The sequence below is a fragment of the Orcinus orca genome, chromosome 20 (genome assembly GCF_937001465.1).
Source record: "Orcinus orca chromosome 20, mOrcOrc1.1, whole genome shotgun sequence".
NCBI classification, from domain to species: Eukaryota; Metazoa; Chordata; class Mammalia; order Artiodactyla; family Delphinidae; genus Orcinus; species Orcinus orca.
This window is the reverse complement of record NC_064578.1, coordinates 40,833,312-40,845,425: the sequence shown is the minus strand read 5'-3', so window position 1 is coordinate 40,845,425 and position 12,114 is coordinate 40,833,312. Positions and strand designations below refer to the sequence as shown.

Genomic DNA, 12,114 nt, shown 5'->3' with positions numbered 1-12,114 from the left:
GAAGGGCATTTTTGCTGGGTATAAAATTTGGGGTTAGGCAGCCTTTTCTTCAGCACTTGAAGAACATTGTGTCACTTCCACTGGCCTCCATAGTTTCTGATGAGAAATCTACTATTATTCTCATTGCTTTTCCCCAGTATTAACATATCATTTTTCTCTGGCTGCTTTCAAGATTTTGTCTTTGTCTTTCATTTTCAGAAGTTTATTTATGGTGTGTCTTGTATGGCTTTTTCTGTATTTATACTCTTTGGGTAAAATTAGCTCCTAGAATCTGAAGGTTTATGTCTTTTGTCAAACCTGGGAAGTTTTCAACCACTCTTTCTTTGAATACTTTTTTTTTTGTAATGAAAAAAATTTTTAGTTGTCTGTTACCTTTAATTAACATCTAAATAGATACCATATTCTTCTATAATTACAATATGGAAATGTCTATGAATAAAATAGATACATTTTTTGTCATATGCCTAGGAAAGAATGGTGGCAATAAGATTCATCCAAGGTTTCAGCAGCAATATCTATGTAGCCAGGGCGTGGTCAGTGTTTGGGGACAGAGGTAAATATCCACAATCCATGCATACATTTGATCTTTTCTTTTAGTGTCTGATTTACCATCTGGTGCTGCTGGACAGTTCTCTTCTCCTTAAATTCTTCTGATTTGACTTGAATTTCATACATTGTCCTACAGTCTCCTGAAATGTCAGTGACTTTGATAGCTGTAGCTCGAGGAAACTTTTCTTTGAGAATTTGGGTCACTTTGATCTCCCCCCTCAGTCTGCAAGGCAAACATTCACTGGGCACAGTGGAGAAGAGGAAGCCGGCAGGTTCCACAGAGCGGAGGTGCTGCCAAGGCTGAGCTCCATGCTGCCATGCCCGGCTGATGTGGCCTACTGTCTTAGGTCGCCGTGTCATTCTTTGAATACTTTTCAGTCCTGTCCTCTTTCTCCTCTCCTTCCAGGACTCTGGTGAAATGAATGTTAGGTCTTTTGTTATAATCCCACAGGACCCTGAGGCTCTACTAGTTTTTCAGTCTATTTTTCTCTCTATTGTTCAGATTGGGTAATGCCTATCGTCCTTTCTTCCAGTGCACTAATTATTTCCTCTTTCTTCTACATTCTGCTCTTAAGCCCAACTACTGAGTTTGTTTTTTTGGTACTGTATTTTTCAGTTCTAAAATTGCCCTTTGGTTCTTCTTTATATCTTCTGTTTCTCTGTTGAGATTCTTTCTTCCCCTCATTTATTTCAAATGGGCTTGTAATTGCTCATTGAAGCATTTAAAAAGTGATGAGTGCTTTAAAATCTTTGTCAGAAAATTCTGACATTTTTTTCATATTGTTGTTGACATCTGATTGTCTTTTTTTTTTTTTTTTTTTTTGCAGTACGTGGGTTTCTCACTGTTGTGGCCTCTCCCATTGCAGAGCACAGGCTCCGGAGGCGCAGGCTCAGCAGCCATGGCTCACGGGCCCAGACGCTCCGCGGCATGTGGGATCTTCCCGGACCGGGGCACGAACCCGTGTCCCCTGCATCGGCAGGCGGACTCTCAACCACTGTGCCACCAGGGAAGCCCCTGATTGTCTTTTTAAATTCAGTTTGAGACCTTTCTTTTTTGTGGTATGATGATGACTTTTTATTGAAACCTGGGAATTTGCATTATCTTAGGAGATTCTGGATCTTACTTAAACCTTTTGTTTTAGATGGTTTTCTCTGCCACTGCTCTAGTGGGGGTGGATGCTGCCCATTAGTTTTGAGTGCACATATTTTGCAGTTCTGTTTGGTGCATACACATTTAGGATTGATATATCTTCTTGGTGAATCAACATTTTTATTATGATATAATGTCTCTGTCTCTGATAATTTTCTTTGCTCTGAAGTCTATTTTATCTGATATAGTCTACCTCCAAGTTCCCCACTCTGTTGCCTTTGGAGGGAATAGGATCCTTACTACTTTTGGGTGTGGGTAGGAAAACTGGCTCCCCATGTGGGCACCACTGATACAGTGATGACGTGGCCTTGTTTGCTGGGTGATGATGAAAGTCTTGATTCTCCACTAGGCCTGCTTTGACTCCATCAAGAATGGGAGGGGTGTTTTTGTTACTGGCAAGAGAGAGGTGAAGTTCAGGCTCCCCACAGTCTCCACTGACACTGTTGGGAGAGGGAGCCCAGTGGGGATGAAGATCCTGTTTCCATACCTGTCCTTCTCTGACATTACCTCAGTGGGGACTCTGGGGTTCCTTGTTATAGCCTCTTGAGGATGGAAGTCTAGACTCCCCCATTTGGTCTTAGTGGGTATGGGTATGAGTGGGGCCAGAGTTTTTTTGTTTTCTTTTCTTCTAGTGTTTGGGTGGAGTAGACTGGTTATTGTATAAAAGTTTTTGGTCTTACTAAGCTGCCCCTTTCTTTGTCCTTTGACTAGAGAGATCAGGCTTTTGTTGGGGCTTTTGTTTTGTGTCTGTGCCTGTTGTAGCTTCCAGATTTTTGACTTCTTCTCTTCCAAGTCTAACATATATGAAGCAAAAGGGAAACCAAGTGAACTGACTACATTTCTTGGGTCTTGAAGTCCTAACCCAGTCTGCCTCTGGGACCAGTGAGCAGCCTTCTCTGATCACTTCACCCCTGCGGTTTGTTCTCTGTCCTTTGGCACATGGCCTTTGGTGCTCATTCATTTATTCATTTACTCTTTCATTCAACAAAACTGGCTCTGTGCCTGTTCCTGCAGATACGGTGACTAAAAGATCTTAAGTTATAGTTAGTGGAAGAGACAGTAATCACAGTGTCTGAGTAGACCCTATAATTTCCCCTGGCTGGCCTTGCCTTGTCCTGGAGGAGGAGGTTCTAGGGGACAGGGTCTGGGCCTTGCTTCTCCTGCCCAGGATGAGATGGGGCTCCTGGTCACAGTCCCAGTGGGAGACAACTGGAGGTTTGGCCCCATCAGGACACACTTACTCATGTACTGAGCGTCTGCCACTGGGCACACAGTGAGCCCACACTGGGCAGGGATGTGAGATGAGAGAGGTGAGGCCAACTCCTGGCAGCTCCAGGCCTGGGCAGGACTGGGACAAGGCTGTGGAAACAGTTAATGCCTTGAAAGCTCACACTCGAATGGAAGATGTGGGTGCTAGTGGTGGTGGGGGATCAGGATACGGCTTCCTCAAGAAGGAGGCTTCTGAGGGCTTCCCTGGTGGCGCAGTGGTTGAGAGTCCGCCTGCCGATACAGGGGACACGGGTTCGTGCCCCGGTCCGGGAAGATCCCACATGCTGTGGAGCGGCTGGGCCCGTGAGCCGTGGCTGCTGAGCCTGCGCATCCGGAACCTGTGCTCCACAGTGGGAGAGGCCACAACAGTGAGAGGCCCTGGTGAAATGAATGTTAGGTCTTTTTGCATACCGCCAAAAAAAAAACAAAAAAAAACAAACAAAGAAGGAGGCTTCTGAGCTGGACCTGGGCAATGATTGAAAGAAGTGCTAGTAGAAGGGCAGCCTAGGAGTGGGCTCTATTCCCTGCCCCCATCAGGTGGAGCAGCTGGAAAAGGGACCTGGGGGACCCAGGTTCCCACCGGAGCCACCGCCCTAAGGCTTTCCCTCCCCTCCCCATGGACATTGTCTTCTTCCTGCCATGACACCCTGATCTTTCCCCCTCCCCTGCGGGCACTGCTCTCCTGCCCACGATGCCCGTCTGGGCCCTCCATTGTCTTGGGAAGATGTGTGCTCACCCGGGTGGGTTATTATTAGCCTGCGATGAAGTGAAAGGCCCTGAATGGGAGATGCTGAGCTCCTGCCTGACACCATGGCCGAGGCAAGAAGGAAATGATTCATTATGGCTACAAGGCGTGCTCTAATTTCATATAACGAAATAAATGACAGTCGTATTTTGGGCGCCACTACGCGCAGATAGCATTGTTCCCTGACTGCCTCTCACCCGGGCTGCAAGGGGAATTAGAGCAGCCTTTGTGCAGAGAGATGAGGGGCTGGGGGTGCTTGAGGGGTGGCAGGTGCCGTGGCCCTGGGAGGATGAGTGAAGTCACTGCTCAGTGGCTGGGGTGGCTGGGGACAGGGGTTCCAAGACCTCCCCCACAATCAAGGGGCCCCGGCCTGCTGATCCCACTTCTGCTTCCTGTGCACCACATACCCCACTTTCCATCCTCATGGCTCCTCCAGACCCTGCCTATCTGTCCAATTCATTCCCAGCTCTGGGTCCCCTCCTCCAGGAAGCCCACAGCGAGCTCTGCTTTTCCAACGCTGTGTCTATGCATACTTTCTCCCCCTCTTCAGGCTTCTGGGCTCCTTACACAACCACACAAAAAACAGCTTTAGATGAGGCTTCCTTGGATGTGATGGTGGCCCCCAGTTCAGAGTAAATGTACCTTCACCTTCTGGGGTGGGGAATTCCCTCAAGAGCTGAGCCCCTTAGCAGGGCAGCTGTCACGGTGTGCGCCCTTCAGGGCGGGACTGGCTGCATGATTTGTGGGGACCAGGGTCAGATGAAAATTCAGGGCCCCTTGTTAACAAAATTAAGAATTTCAAGACACAGCCGCAGATTCTTCAACCCAGTGCAGAGCCCTTCTGAGTGAGGGACTCTGTGCATTGCACAGGTGGCAGCCTCTGTCCATGGCTAGAGAGAAGAGACCCAAAGTTGGAGCCTGGGGTCCCCCTGGTTACAGCACTGGTCCTCTTCTACCTCAGCTGTGGCCAGGACAGCTTGACGGGGCGCGGGGAAGGCCACTGGTTCAGCCAGGATGCAAGCACCTTCGACAGGCATCCAGAAGTGGTGACAGAATCTTATTTCCCCAATGTGTTTCATTTGTGGTCTGGAACCTAAGATAAAAATAATAGGAGAAGAGGATAACATTCAAGGGCAATTTCATCTCTGGGCGTCTCACCAGGAGAGGAAGCCTCAGGATCGCTGGACCAAGGAATTCTTTTTCCTGCCATATTTGCACACAAAATGGTCTCGTTTAAAAACAGACATGAAGAGTCATGTCAATCATAGACACTTGGAAATAGGTGCTGCCTTGACAGGGAAACAGAACTTTTTCGTGGAATTTAATTCGTTCAAATACCTTTTTCAACTGGGTTGACAGCGGGGCCATGGAGAGGGGAACTCACATCCTCCTCCAGCTCCTGCTGCATGTGGATGGGCCCCTCCATCCGCCCCCCAGCACCCCTGCAAAGCTCACTGTGTGGAGTGTGCCAGCAGTGAGCCGCCTGAGCTGGACAAGGTCCTCTCTCCCTGGTCTCTCTATTGTTCTCCAAGATCAAGTCTCACAGACCAGAAGAGGGGTTCTGGGCATGCCAATTCCCGGGAGGGCAGATCCCTGAGTCAGGGCCTGCACTGGGGTTTTAGCCTGCCCAGGATCCCTTACTAGTTGGCTTTCCCTGGGGACTACAGAGGTTGCAAACAGATGGTCCATGGGCTGTCTTCAGGTCGAGGTAGTTCCCTCCTTTCTTTCTTTCTTTCTTTCTTTCTTTCTCTTTCTTTCTTTCTTCCTTCCTTCCTTCCTTCCTTCCTTCCTTCCTTCCTTCCTTCCTTCCTTCCTTCCTTCTTTCTTTCTTTCTTTCCTCCTTCCTCACTCCCTCCTTCCTTCCTTTCTTTCTCTCTTTCTTCCTTTCTTTCTCTCTTTCTTCCTTCCTTTCTTTCTTTCTTCCTCTCTCTGTCTGTCTCTCTCTGTCTCTCTTTTTCTTTCTTTCCCTCTGCATTCTTTTAGCAAAACCTGAATTAGGTTCCAGCCTTTACAAATTGCAAGTTTGCACGTAAAATCCAAATTTCTGACTTCTCTTGAAAAAAAATCCAGAGATTCCCACATGAACATGACTGGGGTGCCGAATAGGGCTGCTCCTTTCAGGCGAGGCCATGCTCTGTCGTTTGCCTTGGTCCCCACAGCTCTGTACCTTCTCCCAGCCCTGCTGTGAGTGGCAGTCCACATACAGTTGGATTTTCACGGCTGTATTTCGTACACCTGGCTGGCATCACTCCTTTGGGTTGCCTGCCTGGCTCCCATAGGCATTTTGCCTCTTTTCTCCTCAGAAGTTTCTGGTGGCGCTTTGCTGATTATAGATGGCCCGGTGGCGGGGGATGGAGAAGGGCACAGACGGGAAGCGTCCACGCCATGTACTCCCACCCCTTCCCTGTGCTCTGTGGAGGTGCTTGACTTACGCTGATAATCAAGTTATTAGCCTAGACATTTCTTATTGCTTATTGAGAGCAGAGTGGGGGCAGAGAGAGGAGGGGTAGGGAGAGGGGACGGTGGTCAGGTGCACAGAGAGCTTGCCGACTGCCCTTGGCCCCTACTTGCTGAAACATGCATTTGCATCATTAAGATCTTACCTTTGAAAAGCACGCTCCCTAAACTCTGTTTCTTTCCTCCGCCTGTTCCCATGATTGGCAGCTGGAGCAGCCTGTAACAGGGCACACCTGACCCTTCAAAAGGGGTGAGGCCTCAGTTCCGCACAGCAGCCACTTCCTGGAGTCCAGCTCACGCTCTGCCCAAGGCCTGCCTCCCTGGCTGGGGGGAGGCTGGAAGGCAGGGATGTTTCCTGAGTGACCTCCACTGAGGAAGGGCCGGTGAGCTCGCTGCTCTTGCTGCCTCGACAGGACCTATGCCCTGTAGGACATCTGTAGGTCCGAGAGTCGAGAGACAAAGTCAGGGTCCAGGGGCCTCTCGCTTATTGTCCTTGGGCCCATGAAGAAGACTGTGCCTCCCGCAAACTCTCTTTGTCCCTCAGGCCATTCTATAGGGCGCCGTCTCTGCTTCCCAGCAGGCGTTGGCTCGCCTTGACGTTCTGGCGAGGCAGGGACAAAGTTTTCATACTAATAGGAAGATGGTGAAAGCAAGGACAGGGGGCTGCCACAATGTCCAACTACGGGAACAACCCACCTTTCCAATACTGCCTTATTAATTGGCCGTTCGGTAGGATTGGGGCCCAGTTGAATTAGATAAAGGGTAATGTATGCAGTAGTGGGAATATGCAGCCTTCAGCATCAGGTTAAATGTTGCTTTGCACACAGTCCAGGGCCACTGCTTTCCGGAAAGCCCCCCTCCACCCCCGCCGTGTGGTGGATTGGAGTTTAGCTGCACCAGGTACAGAGGGTCCCTTTGCTGAGAGTTTCTGGAGCTGGGTTTATGCAGTGTGACCGCCTGTCTCAGGGATGTCCTTGCATTCTGGGACCCGCCTGTGGCCTTCACTTGGGAGGGGGAGGTCTGGGGGTATAACCTTCACCTAAGAATAGGCTTCTGCTGCCGACTTGCTGCATTACCAGGGGTGCCCCAGCTTTAAACTCTAGAAGAGTCCCCCATATCCCTGAGAAGAAATTCTCTTGATCTGTTATGTCATTTCCTTTGGAGACTCTGTCCTGATTCTCAGAAAGGTTGCCATATGGAAAACCAGGCTGAAGAAAGCCATTCCGTCTGAAGGTCAAGTGGATTGGGGAGGCGGCAGGTGGCCTGCTGGGGAAGGACAAACACTGACCTTGCAATGCCAGCCACGTGGGTCTGGGACCTTCCTACCCCCAGACTCTGGGATGGTGCCCTTTGTCCACAGTCAGGGCTTGGGTTTCCAAAAGCACACAAGTGCCTGAGCCGGCCCAGGGCTCCCTCCTGCCTCTCCTGCAGACCCGGGAGCTGTGGCATCGCCTGCCTGCTGGCCTCTCTTCTGTGGCCCGGGTCCCTCCGTAAGTCAGAGCCTGCAAGAAATCACCATCCACACCTGCCTGCCTCCATGGTTCTGAGCGGAAACCACTGGGGTAGTGAGGTGTTTGACAGTTTGAGCAACTCTCCAGGAAGAAAGGGGTCCTGAGGGAGACTGAGGAACCCTATGAAGCCAAAAAGGTCCACAGAGCACCTCGGCCCTGATAGGGGACTGGCCATCACTGCCCGGCCCTCAGGCAAGAGGGGAGCCCAGCAGTGCAAGGCAGCTCCACTCTGTCCTGGGGGCCCCAGGCTTTGCACTGTGGGCTGTTCGTCTCCCGGGCCCTTGGGCTTTGACAAACTGATCCCGGTTTGCCCAGGACGTTCTGGGTTTTGCTACTGAACGTCCACATCCAGGGAACCCCTCGGTTCCACGCAAACAGGATGGTTGGTCACCTGGGCATGGTCTGGGAGCCAGAAGGGTCATTAGGGGGTAAAATCCGGGCTGGGTGGGGGTGGTCCAGATGTGAGGACACACCTGTAGAAGAGGTAGTTGCCTCTGACAGATGCTTCGTGCATGTCCTACGCTTTCCCTGCATAGGCAACCCTGTGACATCATTGTACACATGCACATGCAACACGGCATATGCACATGAGTCCCCATCGTGACAGCAGCTGTGTCAAGATGGCTTTTCTAGTCACGGTGCTGGCTGATGTTGAACGAGCGGGTGTGTGAAGAGGCTGTGCTGGCTTCTGGGCTTGCTCGTGTACCCTGTTAATGAGGTTGATCGTCCTGCCACCTCAGGGTCAACGCTCCCTCTTTAGACATCTCGTCCACATGCCCACCTGGGACAAGGTATCAGATCCAAGTAGCAAGATATAGTGAAGCTCTGCATCTTGCAGAATCCTGGAAAGAAAAGTGTGGAAATTTCTGGGTCTTGCGTTGGCATTGTGGGCTGCAGTCATAGCAATCATGTAGGACCACCTTGTAGAGTCTAAACGCTGAAGCAGATTTACTCCCTACGCAGTTGTTTCGTCTTTCATCTTGTATCCATGTGCCCTATACACGTGCCTATGAATGTTGGTGGATTGCCATATCCAAGGACAAAAACAACAGCCCCGCAATCGGCCTGGTGTGCACGGCCAGATCTTGTGACTCAAAATTGCAAGAGTGAAGGTCTCGACACCCCCCTGCTTGAGCTCCTTTGGAGTATCTGAGACCACTTATACATTTTTCTGAGATCTTTGGTGGAGGTGTTTTTTCTTTCTCTTTTTTCTGTGTTCAGGGAAGAAGCTTGTGGGAGCTTTTGGATGCCCCATAATGATGGGGATTATAATGAAACACGTGAACGAGTTGGCGCTAGAGCTGGGAAAGGTGAGAAGGTCCCCCGCTACAGGGCGTACAGTGCGGGCTGGGGCTGTTGGCTTCTGTGGAGTTTGACACTCTGAAAGTTGGACTCCCCTCAATCCCAGCACTCCATGGCATTCTCTGGAAAGAGAGTGGAGCGGGGCAGAGTGCCATATGGCAGTAGGACCCCTATATTAGTCAGCTCAAGTTCCCATAACAAAATACCGCAGACCGGGAGGCTTAAACAACAGAAATGAATTTTCTTGCAGTTGTGGAGGCTGGAAGTCTGAGATCAGGGTGCCAGCATGGTCAGGTTCTGGTGAGAGCACTCTTCGTGGCTTGCGGACACCACCTTCTCCCTGTGTTTTCACATGGGAGAGAGAATGATCATTAAAACAGAAATCTGGTCCTGCCACTACCCTGCCTAAACCCTTCCAATAGCTCCCCATTGCATTAGAATAACCCCCTACCTCTCATCACAGCCTCGGCAGACCTCCATGATTCAGACAGGCCTGACCTCTGACCCCACGCCACTTCCTCTGACACTTGGGAGCCTCCAGCCACTGACCTTTTAGTTCCTTAAATTTGAGCCTTAACACTTGCCGTTCCCTCTGCTCGTGAAATGCAGTTTGTCACTGGGGTCTTGACTTCCTGATGGCTATCTCTCTATCACACCACAGTGTTGCATTTCTTCAAAGCTCTTACATCCAGAAGGCTTCATCTCCTTGTTAGAACGTCAGCTCCATGAGGGCAGGCATCTCACCTCTCTTGCCCAGTGTTGCATCTGCAGCACCAGAGCATTGCCTGGCCCGTAGGAAGTGCACTGCCAATATTCGAGGGATGAACGTACCTCTCGGAGCCTTTCTCTTGGAGGCAGTGTAGGGGCACACAGAGTACCTTCAGAGGCCCCCCTCCCCCTCCGCCAGCATTCAAGGTCATCCATTCTTCCGCCCATGCTTTCCTCCTTGGCTTCCCCGACCCTCCTTCCCTCCCTCCCGGCCGCATGCTGTGCAGTCACTGGCTCCAGTTACCTCGGACCACTTTGCAGGCTCAAAGCACACTCACGGCTCTAGCCTCATGCTTTTGCAAAGGCCTTCCCAGCTCCTTGAAATATCCAAACCAGGATCTTCCAGAGGGTTCTAAAAAAGTCCTGTTTCAGGAATCTGTCCCTTCCCCCCACCCATACACACTCGCATCCCCTAAGGTGGCATTTGCCTTCTGAGGAATCGAGGTTGGTTCATCATCTCACACTGCTCCTTGGATGATACGGGCCGTCCCGGTCCCCTGGCTGCTGAGCAGGAATTGGGTGAAGAGGCTTCAACAGTGTCCCCTGCGTGTGTGGCTGTTCCCTCTCCTGTGTTTCCCTGGCACTTTTTTCACACGGCACCAGGGGCTCAGAGTCTGCTCCGTGGTTCATATTAGTTTACTCATTCTTTCACTCACTGAGGCATCCACGACGTTCCGGGTACAGTGATAACTGCTCAGGACGCAGGGAGACGTCCCCGCCCACAAAGGGGAGCCGGGTCCTACATTTCTTGGAGGTGGCGCCCACGATGAGTCCTGTGCACGGGACTGCATGGATGAGACATTGTCATCCCATCGTCGTGCGAATCAATTTTCGATTGAAGAATCTTTAAGAAGCACGCAGACCACTACCATAATAAGAGGTATTATTTTCAAGTCAAATTTTGAGAGGCTCAAGAAAATCGCACATTTGAAGATGATTTTAAAAATCCTGCAAAACAAGGGTGGGGCATTGCTGTCCTGGCTTTGGACCATCTCCCTGGAAACTTTTGGCTGGGAGACACGGGCCACCAAACAGTGTGTGGGACAAGCTGAGGGCTCTGCCTAGTCTGCGGCCAAGGGGAGGGGGTTCAGAGGAAAATTCTCAGGGGACAGGAGTGAGCACTTAGGACAGGAAGCCATGGCTGCCCACCAGCTGCGCACCCGCAGGACTCATGCGTGCCTGCTCTATGTGTGCCTTGTCCACTGGGGTCTGGATGCTTCCGGGTCCTCTCTGGAATCCAATTCCATTTGCTTTTGGAATCTTCCACAGATGTTCTCTTTCCTTGGAAGGATGTTTCCTCATTTCCTTGAATCTTATCTGTTCTTCGTGAAGCCTCCTGTGACATCACCACACCCTCCTGAGGCTCACTGCCTTTGCAGTCATCACTCTTCCAGGCTGGCAAGTGTACAGACCAGAGACTTGGGGGTTGGGGGACCAGGGCTCTAGCCTTAACCGGGGCTCCCCCCACCGTTCCTCTCAGGCAGTTCTGGAACTTCTGGGTCCGGCTCTATGCAAACCAGGGCTACTGCCGTCTACCCTGAGGGCTTACACAAAGGTCGTTTATCATTCCCTTTCGTGCCCCGGTTAGAATACAATTCCCTTGGGATCCCGTAGAGCCCCAGAGCCCACTGTGCTTTCAGCCAAGCTGTTAATAAATATTTGTGTTGGATTTAGAAAAAGATAATAAATGTGAAGATGACTTAAAAAATAGAAAGGCATTTCTTTCCCCCAGAATTCAACTTCTGGGAAAGTTCATTTGGATGATTAAATGATTAATAATAGGCAAGGACATTTTTTGGGGGAAAAAGAGAGATGGAGAATTTGTATTAGATATTGAAACGCATTTTAAAGCCACAAAATAGATCAAGATAACAAAACATAAAATCCAAACGCAGACCTGTCATAGCCCAGACTGTCTAGAAAATAGGGCTCGAGGCAAGGATGAAAGTGCCGATGTTTTATTTGGGAGGCGCAAACTGGGCAGAGAGAGTGAGGCGGGGGGAAGCAAGGCAAGGAGGGATGGGAAGCCACGTGCGGTCCTGCGTGGTGACGGACAGACACAGCAGGTGACTCGGTAGGTGGCTTTGCTTGGCTCTGTGGTCTTCTCCAGATGGGCTGTGCCTGCAGAAACTCCGTCTCTGAGTAGCTGGGAGTGAAGGCGAAGAGGGCATTTGTGTGCCTGGCTCCCTCCCATCTCCTGTTTCCCCCTGGTCACAGTTCATCCCCTGGGTGGTATCTCCTCTGCATTTCCACGATGCATCTTCTGGGTTGCACCTTTGGCAGCTTCTCACCACACCAGCCCCAGAGGTGAGGTGTTTCCTGCAAGTGGCCGGAGATGCCGGAAACACGAGGTATGTGGCTTG

The 12,114-nt window shown here is 50.7% G+C and overlaps 1 protein-coding gene across 1 annotated transcript; it reads right to left on the bottom strand.

Moving 5' to 3' along the window:
* Positions 1 to 361: 361 nt before the first annotated feature.
* LOC101271656 (bolA-like protein 3) lies at positions 362 to 868 on the bottom strand. Its single transcript, XM_049702858.1, is given in 2 exon segments — positions 362 to 765; positions 767 to 868. Coding segments are annotated over 2 exon segments (333 nt in total). The 3' UTR covers positions 362 to 534.
* Positions 869 to 12,114: the final 11,246 nt, after the last annotated feature.